Consider the following 19,421-nt stretch of genomic DNA (forward strand, 5'->3'; position numbering starts at 1 on the left):
TTGCTGGTGAATGCAGCAGTCCAGGCAGCATCTCTAGGAAGAGGTACAGTCGATGTTTCGGGCCGAGACCCTTCGTCAGGACTAACTGAAAGAAGAGCTAGTAAGTGATTTTGTAAAAGCTAGTAAGAAATCTCTTACTAGCTCTTCTTTCAGTTAGTCCTGACGAAGGGTCTCGGCCTGAAACATCGACTGTATCTCTTCCTAGAGATGCTGCCTGGCCTGCTACGTTCACCAATAATTTGGTATGTATTCGGTCCAAAGCCTGCTGTGAAGTGAAGTAGTCCAAAAGACATGAATGTGGGATGGACTTGGATATCAACCTTGTTCACTGAACATGCTTTGTGTGTGCATCAGCAATAAAGTTTAGATTTGAATGATGTATGGAGTTCTGGTTCACACCTATGCATAATGAAGAGGCAAGGGAGTAAAATGACAAAAGGAATCATTTGAATTACGGAGGGATGATATCTCTGTTCAAACATTGAACGAGAAGGTTAATAGAGGTCATTGAGGTTGTGAAAGAATATTATAAGGTTGACATTGATGAAAATGGATTTAGTGCTTTGTTGACATGTAAACATTTGTGGGGCAGTCCATGTAATCTATAACAATTCCATCTATGTAAAGGTTGATAAGAATATGAAATTTTTTGCCATGATAAACATTAAGGAAAATGCAGCAACTCTTTGATTTATGAAAGGGATGAGTGCCTGAAATTGTGTCATTATGCAAAATTCTGTAAATCAAAAAAAATTGGAGTGATTGCATCACAAACAAGAGAAAATCTGCAGATAGTGGAAATCCAAGCAGCACACAAAATGCTGAAGGGACTCAGCAGGCCAGGGAGCATATATGGAAAAGAGTAAATAGTCAACATCATCAGGGAACCGTATCCCTGGTAGGGTTCCAGGCTGATGGGGAAGTACGGACATGCACAAAATGGAAGGGATACGGGTGAGGGCAGCGTTGATGGTGGAGGAAGGGAAGTCCCTTTCTTTGAAGGAGGGGCACATCTTCTTAGTTCTGGAATGAAAAGCCTCATCTTGAGAGCAGATGTAGTGGAGACAGGAATTGAAAGAAGGGGATGGCGTTTTTACACGTAATTGGGTGGGAAGAGGTATAGTCCATGTAGCTGAAAGACTCATTGGATTTATAAAAGATATCAGTAGATAAGCTGTCTTCAGAGATAGAGACAGAGAGATCAAGAAAGGGGAGGGAGGTGTCGGAAATGAACCAGGTAAATTTGAGGGCAGGGTGGAAGTTGGAAGCAAAGCTGACGAGCTCAGCATGGGTGCAGGTAGCAGCACCAATGCAGTTGTCACTGTAGTGTAGGAAAAGTTGGGAACTGTTACCGGTTAGGTTTGGAACATAGGCTGTTCTGCTTTGCCAACAAAAAGGCAGGCAGAGCTGGGACCCATGCGAGTGCACAAGGCTACACCTTTTGTTTGAAGGAAGGGGGAGGAGCCGAAGGAGAAATTATTGAGAGTGTGGACCAGCTCCGCCTGACAAAGGAGAGTGGTAGTGGAGGGGAATTGGTTGTGTCCCATGTCCAGAAAGAAATAGGGAGTTTTGAGGCCTTCCTGATGGGGGAATGGAGGAAAATATGGACTGAACATCCATAGTGAAAATAAGATAATGAGGGCCAGGGAACTTGAAATCATTGTAAAGATCAAGAGAGTAAAATGTCACGGCTATAGACAGGAAGAGACTGAATCAGTGGGGATAAAACTGATTTGAGGTATGCAGATATAAGTTTGGTAGGGCAGGAACATGCAGAAACAATGGGTCTACCTAGACCGGCAGGAGGAACTCAGTAGGCCAGGCAGCATCTATGGAAAGGAGTAAAGAGTCAAAGTTTTGAGACAAGACCCTTCATCAGGACTGGAGAAAAAAGTCTCTGCACACTAATCCTAACCTCACCATCAAACCCGTAGAAAAGGGGGGGGGGGGGTGGCTGCTGAAGTGGTCTGGCGGACTCACCTGTACCTTGCTGAAGCAAGGCGACAACTGTCAGACATCTTCTCTGACTTTCCCCTTGAACAGTACCCCACTAAAGAGCACCAGGCCATTGTCTCCCACACCATCACTGACTTTATTAACTCGGGGGATCTCCTATCCAAGCCACCAACGTCATAGTCCCCTCATCCCGCACCTCCTGTTACTACCTCCTACCCAAGATCCACTGTGGAAGAAATGGAAGGAGGATGGGCACCAGGTGGAGGTGATAGGCAGGTGAGATGCCAGAGTGGGGCAATTGAAGAAGATGGAAGGGCATAAGGGAAAAAATTACCAGTAGTTGGGTAAACTGATGTTCATACCATCAAGTTGGAGGCTACCTAGGTGGAATATGAGGTGTTACTCTTCCAACCTGAGAGAGACCTCATTATCGCAGAAGAGGAGGTCATGAACCAAAATGATGGAACAGGAATGGGGATAGGAATTAAAATGATTGGCCACCGGAAATTCCGCTTTTTGCAGTTGGAGTGTAGGTGCTGGACAAAATGATCTCCCAATCTACGTTGGGTCTCACAATATAGGGGAGGCAGCACAGGGAGCACCAGATATAGTTGACAATCCCAACAGATATAGGGGTGAAGTGTTGCCTCACCAGGAAGGACTGTTTAGGGCCCTGACTGGAGGTGAAGGAGGAGGTGAATGGGTTTGTGCAGCATTTTTGCTGCTTGCAGGGATAAGTGCCAGGAATGAGATTATTAGGGAAGGATAAATGGACAAGGGAATCATGGAGGGAGTGATTCCTGTGGAAAGTGGGGGGGGGGCATCTCAGCATCGACAAGTAGAGTCAAAGGATCAGTTTCCATGCTGTACATTTCTATGATTCTATGTCTGTCTAGGTACCATATCCGATGCGGACTTTGGTGACTGTGGTTTTCCATATAGATCTATCCTTCGTTTTTTGGATGACTTCCATTTCCTCGATGTGTAGCCACCTGGCTATGCTTTTGATGTACATAAGCCGAGGTCTTCCTCTAGGTTTGCTCCCCTCAATCTTTTCAGAGAGTATGAGTTTTTCTAGTTCATCTTTCCGCATGATGTGTCCTAGGGATCTGAGTTGTCTTTCTCTTATTGTTGGTATGAGTGATCTAACTGCTTGGGCTCTTCTGAGAACTTCTTCATTTGATGTGTGTGTGGTCCATGATATTTTTAACATTCTCCTGTAGAACCATAATTCAGCTGCTTCTAGTCTCTTTTCCATTGCTGGAGAAATGGTCCAGCATTCACTTCCATAAGTCAGGATAGAGTAAATGTAGCACTGCAGTATTCTGTTTTTAGTGTACGTGCTCATCTTTCTGTCTGTTAATATGGTCTTCATTTTTTGGAAAGCTTCTTTTGCCATTGCTATTCTGTATTTGATATCTGTATAGCACCTGCCATTACTTGTTATTAGGCTGACAAGATATTTGAATTTGTTGGCTTGATTGATGTTTGTATTTCTGATCTTGATCTCGCATTGTGGGATGTTTGTCTTTCTGGAGATGACCATGCTTTCTGTCTTCTTGGTGTTGATTGAGAGGCCTCTGCGATTACTTTCTGCTGCCACTATAGTGAGTAGTTCTTGAAGTTTTGTTTCTGAGTCAGCTATTAGTACAATGTCATCAGCATATCCGATGTTATTTATATTATGGCCTCCAATTGTGAATCCTTTGATTCTTTGATACTTCTCAAGATATTTTCACTATACAGGTTGAATAAGTCTGGTGAAAAGACACAACCTTGCCTGACTCCTCTCATGATATTCACATACTCACTCACTTCTCGTTCTATTCTGATGGATGCTGTCTGGTCCCAGTATAAGTTTCTTAAGAAACATATATCTTTCCCATCTATGTCAAGATTTTGAAGCATTTCCAGAAGATCTTGCTGTTTGACAGTGTCAAAAGCTTTTGTATAGTTAATGAAACATAGGTAGATCTCTTTTTGTACCTGGATGGCTCGTACACAGATCATCTGTAGCATGAAAATTGCATTTCTGGTTCCAGTGTTTTCCACAAAGCCACATTGCTCTTTACTGATTTCTGGTTTTATACAGCGTTTTGCTCTCATCATGATGACTCTGAGAATAATTTTTTCCACGTCGCTCATCAGGCTTGTTGTACGATGTAACTCACATTCTGTTGCTCCCTCTTTCTTTGGAAGTGTGATGAACATTGATTTACTTAAATCATCAGGTATCTCCCCATGATCATAGATTTCATTTGCTATTTCTGTTATTTTCTCAATTCCAAAATCTTCTAAGGCCAGTATCATTTCAACAGCGATGTTGTCTGGATCAGTTGCTCTGTTATGTTTTGTTTTATTTACGGCTGCTCAAATTTCTGATTTTAGAATGCTAGGTCCTTCAAGATTCTTCTTTATGTTCGGTTTTTCTCCTCTTTGGTCTTCAAGAAGTTCTTTTATATATTCTGTCCATCTGTTTAGGATTTCCTCTTTGTTCATAATTAAGCTGCTATCTTTTGCCTTGATGCATCCACTTGCTGAGCAAGGTCATTTTCCCATTAGTTCTTTAATCTTATTGTGCATCAACTTTGTTCCAGAGTTATGGGTTTGTAGCATTTCTATCTCTGAGCATTTCTCATTTAGCCATCTGTCTTTAGCGTCTCTGCATTTTCCTTTTATTGTCTTATCATGTTGTTTGTATTCTTTGCTGTCTCTTAGTTTGATGGTCTGTTTTTGATGCATCAATTGTATTATATCTTCAGCTATCCATTTCTTCTTTTCCATTCTTTTCATGGGATGGTTTCTTTTGCAGCTACAACCATGGATTCCTTCAGTATGTCTGTTATTGATTGTTATGCAGTCGATTTGATTTTTGTTGTTCCCATCTGGGCTTCTCCATGCCCATCTCCTTCTTGGATGTTGTTTAAACCAAGTGTTGGTGATTATCTGATTGTTTGTTTTACACCATGATATAAGCTTTTCTCCTCTTTCATTTCTTTCTCCCAATCCTTGGTCCCCAACAATATGATCTTCTCTTCCCTCACCAACTTTTGCATTGAAGTCGCCCATGACTATGATGGTTTCTTGTGATTTGCATTCTTCTAGTGCTTTGTCTAGGGAGTGGTAGAAGGCATCAATTTCTTCCTCTGAGCTTGCCATTGTGGGTGAATATACTTGGATGATAGAGATATTGTTTTGTTCTCCTTTTAGTTTGATTAGCATCATTCTGTCTGAGATATGCCAGTAGGCAGGCTCTTGGATGTTTCTTTGTCTGAGATGATTGCAACACCCTTTTCATGTTTATCTCCACCAGAGTATATCATCTTGTAGTCATCTGATTGGAATACTCCAGTGCCTTTCCATCTTATTTCATTTAGGCCTAGGATGCTGACTTCCAGCCTCTTCATTTCTAACTTCCCAGCTTGGTGCAGGGTTTGAACATTCCAAGTGGCAATTTGCAGTCTCTTGTTCTTGCAGACAGTAGTGGTATGACGATCTGGGCTCACCTGTCTATTTACATGATATCCTGTACCGAGTGAGGTGTCAGCACTATTTGGAAGTGGGCTGCCATTTACGCTGTTGTCTTTTACATTTGTGTATGTATTAACTATGGTTGTACTAGGGATAAAATACAAGAAGTAGCTTTCCCTTGCTTCCGATGCAGTGTCTTTACAAGATGGGTGACCCTGAACATTGTCCTATTAAAAGGATCTACTGCTCAGTGTCTGAGAAGCAGAAACCATCGATTGTGTTACTCACAACTTGCCTTCTGATTCATCCACCACCTGCATTCCGTGGCTTCACTGTAACCCAAGTAGGGAGGCTAACAGGTGCTACACCTTGCCTAAGGGTGACCTGGAGGTAGCTGTGGTTAATGGTAACCTCATTACCCAAAGCAAATGCTCCACAGCCGGATGTAGTTTATCCTCATACCCATGATTCTATAGAACTACAAGACCTCTAGAATTCCCCTGTTTCCATACATTAAAGGATAGTCTCCCAAGAAGCTCTAAGTAATCTAAAATAAAAATCCTGAGAGTGAAATTCTGAATCGAAGAATCAGTGCAGTGAAGCATGAAAGAAGGCTATTCAGCCTGTCAAGTCAGCACAGGCTCTATGTTAGATTGATGCAGCTAGTCCCACATCCTGTCTTGCCCCATTCATTACTCTAAAAATTCTTTATTTTCATATTCTTATCCAGATTTTTCTTGACAGCTGCAACTGAATTTACTTTCATTCCACACATAAAACTTCTAGTTGTCTAGAATCACTTCCCCTTGTGTCACTTCTGACTCTTTCTGCCATTCATCCTCAATCTGTATCTCCTGGCTGTTGACTTCTTCACCAAATGAAATATTTTCTCCCCATCTATTGTGGCCAGACCCCATATGGTTTCAAAAACTTCTAATAGATCTTCTTGCAGTCTCCTCTTTTCCCAGAATAACTTGAGCTTCTCCAGTCTGTCACATAAATCATGTCCATCATCCATGGAATTTTTTTGTAAATGTATTCTTTCCCCTTACCAAAGCCCATTGTTACTAGTGTGTGGTGCCCAGGACTGGTTGCAATATATAAAGTGTGGCCAAGCCATTGTTTTTATTGGTTAACTTTTTTGTCCTTGTACTCTATGCCTGTATTTATGCAATCTAAGATATTGTATGCTTTAGAAATAACTTTTCAACCTGTTTAGCTACTTTCAGCAGACTATGTACATATGCACCAAGATCTCCATAAGTAGTAAACTATAGATAACTGGAAATCTGAAATAACAAACAGAAACTGCTGTAAATAATCAGCAGATTTGAAAACATCATTGGAGAAAAATAGTAGTTAATATTTCAGGCTGATAATCATTTTAAGTAGGAAAAATTAGAAATCAGGCATATTTTAAAAATATAAATGGAAGTAATTGTAAGTCATTTGTGTCCCACACTTACCTCACTATTCAATAACAACATGGATGATCTTCTATTTCAACACTATTTATTGCACTAATCCTATATCCATTCATTCAATAATATGCTATTGATCTATTTCTTAGATAAAGTTAACAAATGAATCTCACAACCCTTATGTATAGAGAATTCCAAAGATATCATCATACTTTTTATTTCTATCTTGAATGGCTGACTGAGGTCACCAGCTGATCTGTACTCAAAGAGCAAGGATTGAGCCTGGTTAATGTCATATGGAAAAGGGAGTGGTGTAAAGAACAAAAGAGAGAATTGTGATTGGGTGGAGACCAAGAGATGATGGTTTATAATAGATAAGACACAATCATGAAGGTTTGTTCAGACCAGAGAGACACTTGCATCTATTTGATTTTACAACCTTTTTAAACCTGTGCTCTTTGTTTTATGTCTCCTCTTCGTACAAAAATGCAACACTTCATATTTTTCAGTGATAATTTTTAAACACCACTATCTTTATATCCATCAAGCTGCCTGCATCTTTACAAGGTACTTTACAATACATTCCATAGCTCTTTATAATTTAAGCTTTTTTCTCCCACATCTTTGAGTACTTAGTTGTGAAAGTGTCAGAAATGGGGGAATGACTGAAAGTTAAGGATCATTATTAAATAGGGTAACAAAGAGATTTCTTGTTACTTTTTCAGTAAAATAGGAAGAAAATGGATCAAAGCCAAATGGGGAACATAGTAAGACATTCCGATTCCATGTACTGGAACCTCCACAATAACTCTAGCTTGAAAAGCATTTATATTACAGTAGTAGTTTGAATGTTAATACATGCGTAACAACTTCCATATTATTTGCATATACAGGAAATAAATGTCAAAGACAATCATAATATCTAACTGATGTTGGTTTAGAGAACAGGATCCATAAAGTTGATGCGACTTTGCGTTACTTCTATAGACTCTGTGTCTATCTCCTGAGTAAATACAGATGCTAACATTTTATTTAAAATCTCCCCCATCTGTTATGACTCCACACATGGATTACCATACTGATCTTCCAGAGGACCAATTTTGTCCCTTGCAATCCTTTTGTTCTTAACATATCTGTGAAATCCTTTAGAATTCTCCTTTACCTTGTCTGCTAGAGCAACTTCATGTCTTTTTTAGCTCTCCTGACTTCTTGCTTAAGTGTTTCTCTTGCATTTATTATACTCCATGAGTATCTAATTTGTTCCTACCTGCTTCTATCTGCTATGCACCTCCTTTTTTCTCTTAACCAGGGCCTCAATATCTCCTGACAACCAAGGTTCCCTATACTTGTTACCTTTACTTTTTATTCTGACAGGCACATACAAGCTTTGTACTCTCAAACTTCAGCTTTTGAAGGCCTCCCACTTACCAAGTACACCCTTGTCAGAAAACAGCCTGTCCCAATACCCTGTCTCATTTCCTGATAACAGATCCAGTATTGCACACTCTTGTTGGGACTTCTACATACCGATCAAGGAAACTTTCCTGAACATATTTGCTGAACTCTATCTCATCTAGTCCTTTTACAGTGTGGGAGTTCCAATCAATATGTGGAAAGTTAAAATTATCTACTATAACAACCGTATGTTTTCTGCAACAGTTTGAGATTGCTCTATAAATTTATTCCTCTAAATCCCATGAATTGTTGGGTGGTTTATAATATAGCTCCATTAACGTAGTCATACCTTTCTTTTTCCTGTTCCATCCATAAAGCCTCAGTAGACAGGTTCTCCAGTCTGTCCTGATGGAGCACTGCCATGACATTTTCCCTATCTAGTAATGCCATCCTTCCTCAAGTAACCCCTCCCACTCCGTCACACCTAAAACAATGGAACCCTGAATATTGAGCTGCCAGTCTTGCCCCTCCTGCAAGCAAGTCTCACCAAAAGCTACAATATCGTGTGTTAATCCATGCCCTGAGCTCATCCGCCTTTCCAATGATACTTCTTGCATTGAAATATATGCAGCTCAGGACACTAGCCGCACCATGCTCAACCTTTTGATTCCTGACTTTGTCTGAGATCTTACCACATCTGCCTCCACAACCTCTCCACTTGCTGGTCTGGCACTCTGGTTCCCATCACCCTGCAACTCTAGTTTAAACCCCACTGTGCAGCATTTGCAAATCTTCCAGTATATTAGTCCCCTTCCAGTTCAGGTACAAACCATCTCTTCTGTACAGGTCTCACCTTTCCTGGAAGACAGTCCAATCATCCAAACATCTTATGCCCTCCCTCTTACACCAACTCCTTAGCCATATGTTAAATTGTATGATCTTCCTATTTCTGTCCTCACTATCACTTGGCACAGGTAGCAATCCTGAGATCACAACCCTGGAGATGCTGCCCTTTGACTTAGCATCTAACTCCCTGAACTCACTTTGAAGAACCTCGTCACTCATCCTACCCATGTCATTGTTACGTACATGGGCCATGATCTCTGGCTGTTCACCCTCCTACTTAAGAATGCTGAAGACTCGATCCTAGATGTATGGAAACATACCATCTGGGAATCTTGTTCTCATCCACAGAACCTCCTTTCTGTTCCCCTCACTAACAAATCCCCTATCACCACAGCTCGCTCTTCTCCCCCCTTTCCTTCTGAGTTACAGAGCCAGACTCAGTGCCAGTGACCCAAACATTGCGACTTTCCTTGGTCAGGTCATCCCCCACAATAGTATTCAAAGTGATATACATGTTGTTGAGGGGGCTGGCCACAAGGGTACTCTGCCCTGGCTCTTTAACCTCTTTCCACTCCCTGACTGTGTCCTGCGCCTTGGGTGTACCTATCTCTCTATATGCCCTATTTTTCACCCTCCCCAGCCTCCTGAATGATCCAGAGTTTATCGAGTTCCAGCTCCAACTCCTTAATGTGGAGTGTTAGAAGCTGCAGCTGGATGCATTTCTTGCAGGTGTAGTCATCAGAGACACTAGAGTTCTCCCTGCCTTCCCACACCCCGCAAACAGAGCATTGCACTATCCTGCCTGACATCTCTACATTGCCCTAACTAAACAAATACAAAGAAACAGTGAGGTGGGTGGAGGGGTGGACTTCTACGTGCCCCTTTTTGTTTTAGTTTTGTTTGACTGACTGAAGCCTCTCCTTGTTGAAGCCTCGAAGAGTTAAAGCCTCAAAATGTCCACTCTGAGTCTGTCCAATCTGACGATGGCCTCTCCAATTGCCCCTGCCTTACTTTAGTTTGTTCTTACTAATCACTCCCAAATGCCCATTGGTTGCTGGTCAAAGCCCCAACAAAACTGCTGCAAGTGGCTGCCCTTCATACTCGGCCAGCGAACTTGAGTAAAATTCCATCCTCTCAAGCTTGCGTTCTCCCGATTGGTCACTGGTCAAAGCTCCCAGCGACTAATCAGCATTTGGTCTACCAAAGTTGTAATTTATTAATTTAGTAGAGTACTGTGAAAAGATATTAATAAAGTATGTACCAGAAACGCTGGCATAGCCTAAGGGGCTTAGGCCAGAAAGGATACATATTATTTAATCCAGTTGCAGTATATGGCATTGGTAGTAAGATCACCACTTATTGATCATTCACAGCTGTTGTAAATTGATGGTGAGCCACTGCCTTGAACCCTTACTGGTTTTGTAGTGAAAGCACTCCCATTGCACTGTTAGTTGGGGAGTTATAGTGTCTAAATCTAGCAGGATAATGGAAAAGCAATATATCTTCAAGTCTGATGGTATCTTATTTAAAGGAAGTTTGAACTTTTACTTGTTCTGATGAGCCAGTTGCCTTGTGACCGCTTTTAAAAAAAAACTTAAAGATCAAATTTTGAGAGGTGCTTCTTAAGATAATATCAGGTTCTGATTATGAAAGCTGGATGGCAACAATAGTTTAAGGGTGCTCCCAACTCTGCATTAGTTTGAATGGGATTACTCGTCTGCATGGAAAAGATATGCAGATTTTATTCTGGAATTAATGTTCATATTTTAAAGTATATATTTTTAAATAGTTTATTAATTTTATGTATATTTGCCAACAGTTTTAATATATCTCTGTTAGAGGCATTTAGAAACAGTTGAAAAGGCCTGTGATAGTTCAAGCAGTCAAAAAGTTAGCAAACTTGTTTTGGGATCATGTTGTGGGACAAAATATCGTCATTGTAGTCTAAGGGCTGTGATAAGTCAGAACAATATGGAAAAGAGCAAAACAAAGTTTATGGTTACAGGTTTTTTTAAAAATTGTGATTGCTAGGTTGCTTATCCAGTTGTAGTGTGTATAGGTTCCTATTATAAAATGGATATATGGCATTCTGTTAGATGAAATAATCCATTTATTTGAATATGGTGATGTTTTGCTTTTGATCTGCTGTGCCACGTTGTGATAATTAGTGAGTTAATGAACAAAATACTCAAAGATGTTTAAATTGGGATGAAGTCAGAAATCCAATGAGTTATTTTTGCAGATCTTCTTCCGAAGTATAGCAGGTTAGGTTAGGCATAATATTGATATATTATAGGTTATCAAAGAGAGTGTATTTTGCTATTGTTGCTTCATATAAACATGCCCCTTTTTGGTTCTTTATTCTGTAGATTATTTCCCATGTAATTATGCTGAGCTGTCCATCTGAGCAGCACATTTAAAGATGAGGGAACCGAGTAAAACTGATGGGAAACACTATAGCTTATTGCAGCTGAAGGCACCAGCTAAATATGAAAGTGTTTATCAGGGAGCTGTCATTCACTGATAATGATATGGCCCCTGTAACTCACAAGACAGATCTATGACAAGAAACTGGATCACCTTTCAGGAACTTGTCAGGCATTTGCTCCTCCAATCAGGATAAAGGGAATTATATCAAAAGATCACTTGTAAAGTGAACCTGATGGAAATAGCCAAAAGTTCAGCTATCTAAAGAAGTAGAAGAGGGGTCTCATCCAGAAATGTCAACCACTTATTCATTTTCATAGAAGCTGCCTGACCTGCTGAGTTCCTCCAGTGTTTTATCTGTGTTGCTCTGCATTTTCAGCATCTGCAGAATCTCGTGTTCATATTCTGCTATCTAAGTTCTACAGTGATTACCAAACTTCATGAGAAAAAATACTTGTGTTTGACAGAATAACTAATAAGATTGGATTAATCCTAAGCATAATATCAAGGGTAAAATGCTGGTGCATAAAGCTTTCATATTTGATACTCTCATATGTAGCAGGGAAACATGGACAACTTAACGTACACCAAGAGGGAAGTTAAACAGCTTTTATGTCACTTACAATTATACTCAGCATCAAATAGCAAGATTAAGTCACTATTATATGTTGTCAATAAGTTATTGTTAGTTGTTGGCTCTCAGTGTTGTGGATAACACTGGTTAGCACATCCAAAGACAAGCTAAATAGAGAACTATTGGATGGTACAAGCACAGCAGGGAACCCAAGCTTCACTATAAAGATAAATCTAATCTCAGAGGAAAGCAGTCAGGAATGCACGAGGGATGATTGATAAGTTCGTGGCCTATGGTAGAAGGAGTCAATTTTTTGAAAACCTAGCACATTTATTTTTCAACATAGTCCCCTCCTATATTTACACACTTAGTCCAGCGGTTGTGGAGCATGTGGATCTTGGACCTCCAGAAAGTGTCCGCAGCAGGGGTGATTGACAGGTTTGTGGCCTAAGGTTGAAGGAGATGAGTTATACAGCTCTCGTTACATGCACATGCAGGTCAACTCTTTGAGTGATTATGCAGAATGTCTCATGGGTGAATTCCACTCAGGCCAATAAAAAGAAGTGAGTTTTAAGCAGAATGGCCATTGTTAGAGTGGGAAACTGAAAGTTTGATTTGAGGTTTTGACGAGAAGAGGTAATTTTGGATCAGCTATTGTATGAGTTGGCCAGTGTAGAAGTTTAAGGCTGTGGCTCAAGACGCTTTGGCAAGGAGGCAGGGGTGAGTAGAAGTAAGAACAGCCTCATGATGCAGTCTCAGAGAGCTAAAGTTCCTGTTTATGTCTATAGCATTCTTACTCTGACTAATCCTACAATTTAAATAAGAATGCCTTTTGTACATATGATTCAAAGTAAATTTATTATTAAAGTACACATTTATCACCATATACAGCCTTGAGATTAATTTTCTTGTGGGAAAAAGAAATACAATAGAATTTAGGGAAAAACTATATAACAGACTGACAAACATAAAATGTGCAAAAGAGGACAGATTAGGACAACGATAAATAAAAAAATGTAAATAAATAATAATGATAATATGAGTTGTAGAGTAATTGAAAGTAAGTCTATAGGTTGTGGAGTTCAGTTCAGTGTTGAGATGAGTGAAGTTACCCACACAGGTTCAGAACCACGAAAGTTTTAGGGTAATATCTGTTACTGAACCTGGTGGTATGGGACCTGAGGCTGCTCTACTCTATGCCAGATGGTGGTAACAGGAAGAGAGCATGACCTGGATAATGGGAGTCCTTGATGATTGATGCTGCTTTCTTGTGGCAACACTCCTTGTCTATGTGTTCAGTGATGGGGAGGGCTTTGTCTGTGATGGACTGGGCTGTATTTACCACTTTTTGTAGTTTTTTGTTACTGGGGATTAGTGTGTCCATAATAGGCTGTGATGCAACCAGTCAGGATAATCACCACCAAGCATCTATAGAAGTTTGTGAAAGTTTTAGAGGACATACTGAATCTGTGCAAACTTCTAAGAAAGTAGGGGTGCTGTCATGCTTTTTTTGTAATGGTGCTTATGTGCTGGCTCCAGGACAGATCCTCTGATATGGTAGTGCCAAGAAATTTAAAGTTACTGACCATCTCCATATCTGATCTCCTTCTGAGGACTGTATCATGGACCTCGGGCTTCTTTCTCTGCGGTCAATTATCAGCTGTTTACTTTTGCAGATGTTGACTGAGAGTTTGTTATTATAGCACCATTCAATCAGATTTTCAATCTCCCTTCTATATGCTGATCCATCACCACCTTAACCTTGGCTAACAACAGTGATTTCATCATCAAACTTAAATATGGTATTGGAATTGTACTTAGCCACAGAATCACAGGTATAAAGCAAGTCGAGCAGGGGATTAAGCACATAGCCTTGTAGTGCACCTGTGCTGATGATGATTTTGGAGGCAGTATTCTCGCCAGTCTGTGTTGATTGGGGTCTGCAAGTGAGGAAAACAAGGATCCAGTTGCACAGGGAGGTATGAACTTAGGTCTTGGAGATTAGTGATTTCGAGGGAATGATAGTGTTGAATGCTGAGCTGTAGTCAATTAATTAGAAAAAAAATTAGAGTTTATTTAAATCTTACATCCATCCCTTAACATGAGGGAGTAAAAATCTTTGCATTATGTCTCCATTGCAATACACAGACTTGTGATTTTAAAAGTCTAATGGCTTGTAGAAAGAAGCTGTCCCATAGCCTGTTGGTCCTGACTTTAATGCTGCAGTAGAGTTTGCCAGACGGAAGCAGCTGAAACAGTTTATGGTTGGGGTGACTGGAGTCCCTGATGATCTTCCAGACCTTCTTTCTGTACCTGCTGCTGTAAATGTCCTCAGTGGCACATCCACAAATGTGCTGGGCTGTTCGTACCGTTCTCTACAGTGCTCAGCGATCAAGGTTGGTATAGTTCCCATACCGGGCAGTGATACAGCCAGTCAGTATGTTCTCAATGGTGCCCCTGTGGAAGGTCTTGAGGATTTGGGGGCTCATGCCAAACTTCCTTAGTTGTAGTACATTTTTTGCCAGAAGGCTGGTGTGAACAGTCCAGGTGAGATCATTGGTTTCAAGTTCCTCGATATCGGTGATACCGAGGAACTTGAAATTACTCACCCTCTCAACTGCAGACCCATTGTTGTTGATTGGGCTGAGCCTGTCTCCGTTCCTCCTGTCATCCACAATCAGCTCTTCTGTTTTTTGAACATTGAGGGAGAGGTTGTTATCCTGGCACCACTGTGTCAGGGTGTCAAGCTGTCCTCTGTAGGCCGTCTCATTACCACTAGAAATAAGGCCGATCAAAGTTGTGTCATTTGCGAATATGATCAGCAGATTGGGGCTGTGTGTGACAGTACAATTGTGGGTGTAAAGGGAGCAGGGAAGAGGACTCAGAACACAATCCTGAGGGTCACGTGTTGTTGAGGGTCAGAGGGGCAGAGGTGAGGGTGCCCATTCTTACCACCTGTCCGCGATCTGATAGGAAGTCTAGGATCCAGCTGCACAAGGTGGGGTGCAGGGCTATGTCTTTGAGCTTCCTGTCAAGTCTGAAGGGAATTATGCTGTTGAATACTAAACGAGTCCAGGAACAGCTTTCTAACTTATGCATCCCTCTTCTCCAGGTGAGTGAGGATGGTGTGTAGTTCTGTGGCTATGGTGTCATTGGTAGACTGGTTCTGTTGGTAGGCGAATTGTAGGGGGTCCAGCGGGGTGGTAGCATTCTGCAGATGTAGTCTTTAACCAGCCTCTCAAAGCATTTGCTTATAATTGAGGTGAGTGTAACAGGGTGCCAATCGTTCAGGTGTGCTACCTTGGCTTTCTTAGGTACAGGGACAATGATGAATTTGAAACAGGAGGGCACTACACACTGGGAGAGGAAGAGATTAAAAATGTCTGCAAACACAACAGCCAGCTGTTCAACGCACACTTTAAGGAAGCGCCCTGGGATGCTGTCCTGCCCCGCTGCCTTGCAGAGGTTGACACTTTGGAATGTTCTACGTACCTCAGCCTTGCAGATGACCAAGGTGCACGTCTCGTCGGCAGCTCTCCTAGGGGATCAGTCCTATCAACCTTGAATTGAGCATAAAAAAAAACTTCTAGCTCATCTGGGAGCAAAGTGGCAATATTAGCTGTACTGCTGCATTTCCTCTTGAAGTCCACAGTGGTGTGCAGTCCTTGAAGTGCTTTCAGATGTATGCATTATCACTGTCCAGATGCCTCTTAATGTTTGAATGTCTCAGAGCACTTCACAGGGGAGCAATTGGTCAAAATGCTTCCTTTTGATCACATTTGTACTTCTTTTTGCTTTGAAAGGAATGCTGCAGTAATAAGGAGAGATTAGATAAGATGGCTTTATTCCTAGCTGAAAAATAGAAGGCTGAGGGATGAACTTCATCAAAGTTTGCAAAATTGAGGGGAATAAATGAATAGAACATCATTCTGAGAAAACTAGAAACAGGGGAACCTAAAAAGAGGCTAAGGATCAAGAAGAACTGGTTGAACTGAATGATCCTGACAGTTTTAATTCATATGCAATATACTGTATATGGCATCTTTGGAATAAAGAAGGAAAACTCTTGTTATTTGACAACCAACCAATCCTGCATGGAGTTAAGTAACAAGGGAAGTACTATCAGGCTTTGTTATGAAGCATAATGAGAAGGTATATTTAACACCAAAAATGAATAGGATTTTAATATTGCTCAAAGCTAATTTACTTTATATAAGCTGACCTTATTTTAGTGAAGATACAACATTGAAAGACAAGCAAACTGCTCTGTGGATGCAGGTAAGTCATATAAATTTGCTTGAACATGGCTGTCATCTGTCAAAAAGGACTCCCACCACCAAGGACATACTCTCTTCTCATTATTATGGTCAAGGAGGAGGTAGAGTGTAGGAGCTTGAAGATACACACTCAATGTGTTAACAACAGTTTCTTCCCTTCCACCATTGGATTTCTGAATGGTCCATGAACAGTACCTCACTATTTTGCTCTCTTGCACTTTTATGTTTTGGAGTAATGTTTTTATGTTTGCACTGTACTGCTGCCACAAAACAACACTTTCATGACATAGACCTGATACTGAATTTTAAATCTTACACTGACTGCTCGAGCTTTCAAGGTCTTATTGGGATTGTGCTGGACTCAGTCTCTTGGATGTGAGAGATATTCAAGGGAGTGGGTTCCAAGGGGTAAAAAGGCTTCGGGAGATATAATTTGTGCCCTGCTGCAAGAACACAGTGACAATTCACTGCTGTCACTGCTTTAGAATTGTGTAAATTTAAGGTAAATTTAATAGGAGAATTAAAAACATGAATTTTCTCTTAGAAAATAAGAACAATTTGAAATGCTAGCACTTTGCATCTAAACTTCTGAGATTGCCACTACTCTACAGCTGTCTTAATGCTGAGTTCAGCAGCAGAACAGGAGGCCAGTTGCATTGCCATTTGACCTCCAGCTCCTTTTGGACTTTGGATGAACATTCACAGGAGTTGAAGGTGATCTGTGTTACTAGCAGCTGACAGCTGGTGGTTCCCTCTTGAGCTGCTGGCTGCTAATCAGCTTGATTTAGCCCGTTATGTTTCCTTTATGCTTGCTGCCTGTAGCAATACCAAGTAACAAATGCTATAACAAATCTCTCATCCATCTTACCGAAAGTTATTGGTTCTGTGTAGTGATGTATTTTATTCATGCTAACTACTGTAATATCTTGGGAAATAAGCAGCTCTTGTAGGTAAAGTGAGTAAGTCTTTTGTAACACTGTTGATACCATCAGCCCACTTAATCATCTATTTTGTTGAACTTAATTTTCCTTTTAATTAGGTTTGAACTTTTTTACAATGTCCAATAGTAATAAGGAAGGTAATAGTATAGATCTGTTACAGTTGCCAAAGATGCTTCTCTGGATTTTAAACATTCAGTTAACTTTTCAAAAGATCTTTATGTCCTGTTGAAATAATATTGCATATGTTGCTTAACTTCACCCATACTTTAGAGGTGACTGTTACGGAAGAGCCTGAAGATGGTTACCAATATGAAGAGGTATTGTATATTTTTTGGAAGATAAATCAAATCTCCTTCAATATAAACTTGTTTGATTTTGATTATTAAGGACACACCACAATGTCCATAAATGCATACTTCCGAGTTTTTAAACACTTATGATATTCAAAGTTTAGCAGCTTAAAAGATTTAAATAAAGAAAATATATGTGGATATAAATTTTAATTAAGTATTACCAATTTTTTGTAAATAGAAAGCAATCAAACAAGAAAAACACAAAATTCCCCTTTTTATGAAGTTCCGCAACCTGATTCAAATGAACAATGTTGTTGGCCCAAAGCTGAGGAATTCAGAGTGTTTCTGTCCTCTTAGCTCAGAACAAGCAAGAACTGCCACTCTGTTTAATGCCAAGTTTAGCAGTGGAGTGTCAGATCATGCATCCCTGTGCCTGACTGACTTCCATTTGCAGCGCACAGACTTGGAAGTTGAAAATGCGCTGAGTAGCAGAGGGAGTAAAGGTGGCAGTCCCCAAAGGAAATACCATCAGCATCACACACAAAATGCTGGTGGAACGCAGCAGGCCAGACAGCATCCATAGGAAGAAGCACAGTCGACGTTTTGGGCCGAGGCCCTTCGTCAGGACTAACTGAAAGAATAGATAGTAAGAGGTTTGAAAGTGGGAAGAGGAGGGGGTGATCCGAAATGATAGGAGAAGACAGGAGGGGGAGGGATGGAGCTAAGAGCTGGAAAGTTGATTGGCGAAAGGGATGCAAGGCTGGAGAAGGAAGAGGATCATGGGACGGGAGGCCTAGGGAGAAAGAAAGGGGGAGGGGAGCACCAGAGGAAGATGGAGAGCAGGCAAGGAGTTATTGTGAGAGGGACAGATAGAGAAAAATAATCAATAAATAAATAAATAAGGGGTGGGGTAAGAACGGGAGGAGGGGCATTAACGGAAGTTAGAGAAGTCAATGTTCATGCCAACAGGTTGGCGGCTACCCAGACAGCATATAAGGTGTTGTCCCTCCAACCTGAGTGTGGCTTCATCTTGACAGTAGAGGAGGTCATGTTTAGACATATCAGAATGGGAATGGGACGTGGAATTAAAATATGTGGCCACTGGGAGATCCTGCTTTCTCTGGCAGACAAAGCGTAGGTGTTCAGCGAAATGGTCTCCCAGTCTGCGTCGGGTCTCGCTAATATATAGAAGGCCGCATCAGGAGCACCGGACGCAGTATATCACACCAGCCAACTCACAGGTGAAGTGTTGCCTCACCTGGAAGGACTGTCTGGGGCCCTGAATGGTGGTGAGGGAGGAAGTGTAAGGGCACGTGTAGCACTTGTTCCGCTTACAAGGATAAGTGCCGGGAGGGAGATCTGTGGGGAGGGATGGGGGGGGAACAAATGGACAAGGGAGTCGCGTAGGGAGCGATCCCTGTGGAAAGCGGGGGTGGGGAGGGAAAGATGTGCTTAGTGGTGGGATCCCGTTGGAGGTGGCAGAAGTTACGGAGAATGATATGTTGGACCCGGAGGCTGGTGGGGTGGTAAGTGAGAACAAGAAGAACCCTATCCCTAGTGGGGTGGCGGGAGGATGGGGTCAGAGCAGATGTGTGTGAAATGGGAGGGATGCGTTTGAGAGCAGAGTTGATGGTGGAGGAAGGGAAGCCCCTTTCTTTAAAAAAGGAAGACATCTCCTTCGTCCTGGAATGTAAGGCCTCATCCTGAAAGCAGATGTGGCGGAGATGGAGGAATTGCGAGAAGGAGATGGCATTTTTGCAAGAGACAGGGTGGGAAGAGGAATAGTCCAGGTAGCTGTGAGAGTCCGTAGGCTTATAGGA

General features: G+C 41.3%; 1 protein-coding gene across 4 annotated transcripts in view; it reads left to right on the forward strand.

The window, feature by feature from the left end:
- Positions 1 to 19,421, forward strand: part of LOC140199345 (sperm-associated antigen 16 protein) — a 656,665-nt gene that overhangs the window by 1,046 nt on the left and 636,198 nt on the right. For all 4 annotated transcript variants that reach the window (XM_072261235.1, XM_072261236.1, XM_072261237.1 and 1 more), the window contains exon 2: positions 17,579 to 17,625. In XM_072261235.1, coding sequence (XP_072117336.1) covers positions 17,579 to 17,625 — 47 coding nt within the window. The remainder of the gene's footprint in view (positions 1 to 17,578; positions 17,626 to 19,421) is intronic.

Source organism: Mobula birostris, chromosome 6, assembly GCF_030028105.1.
Source record: "Mobula birostris isolate sMobBir1 chromosome 6, sMobBir1.hap1, whole genome shotgun sequence".
NCBI classification, from domain to species: Eukaryota; Metazoa; Chordata; class Chondrichthyes; order Myliobatiformes; family Myliobatidae; genus Mobula; species Mobula birostris.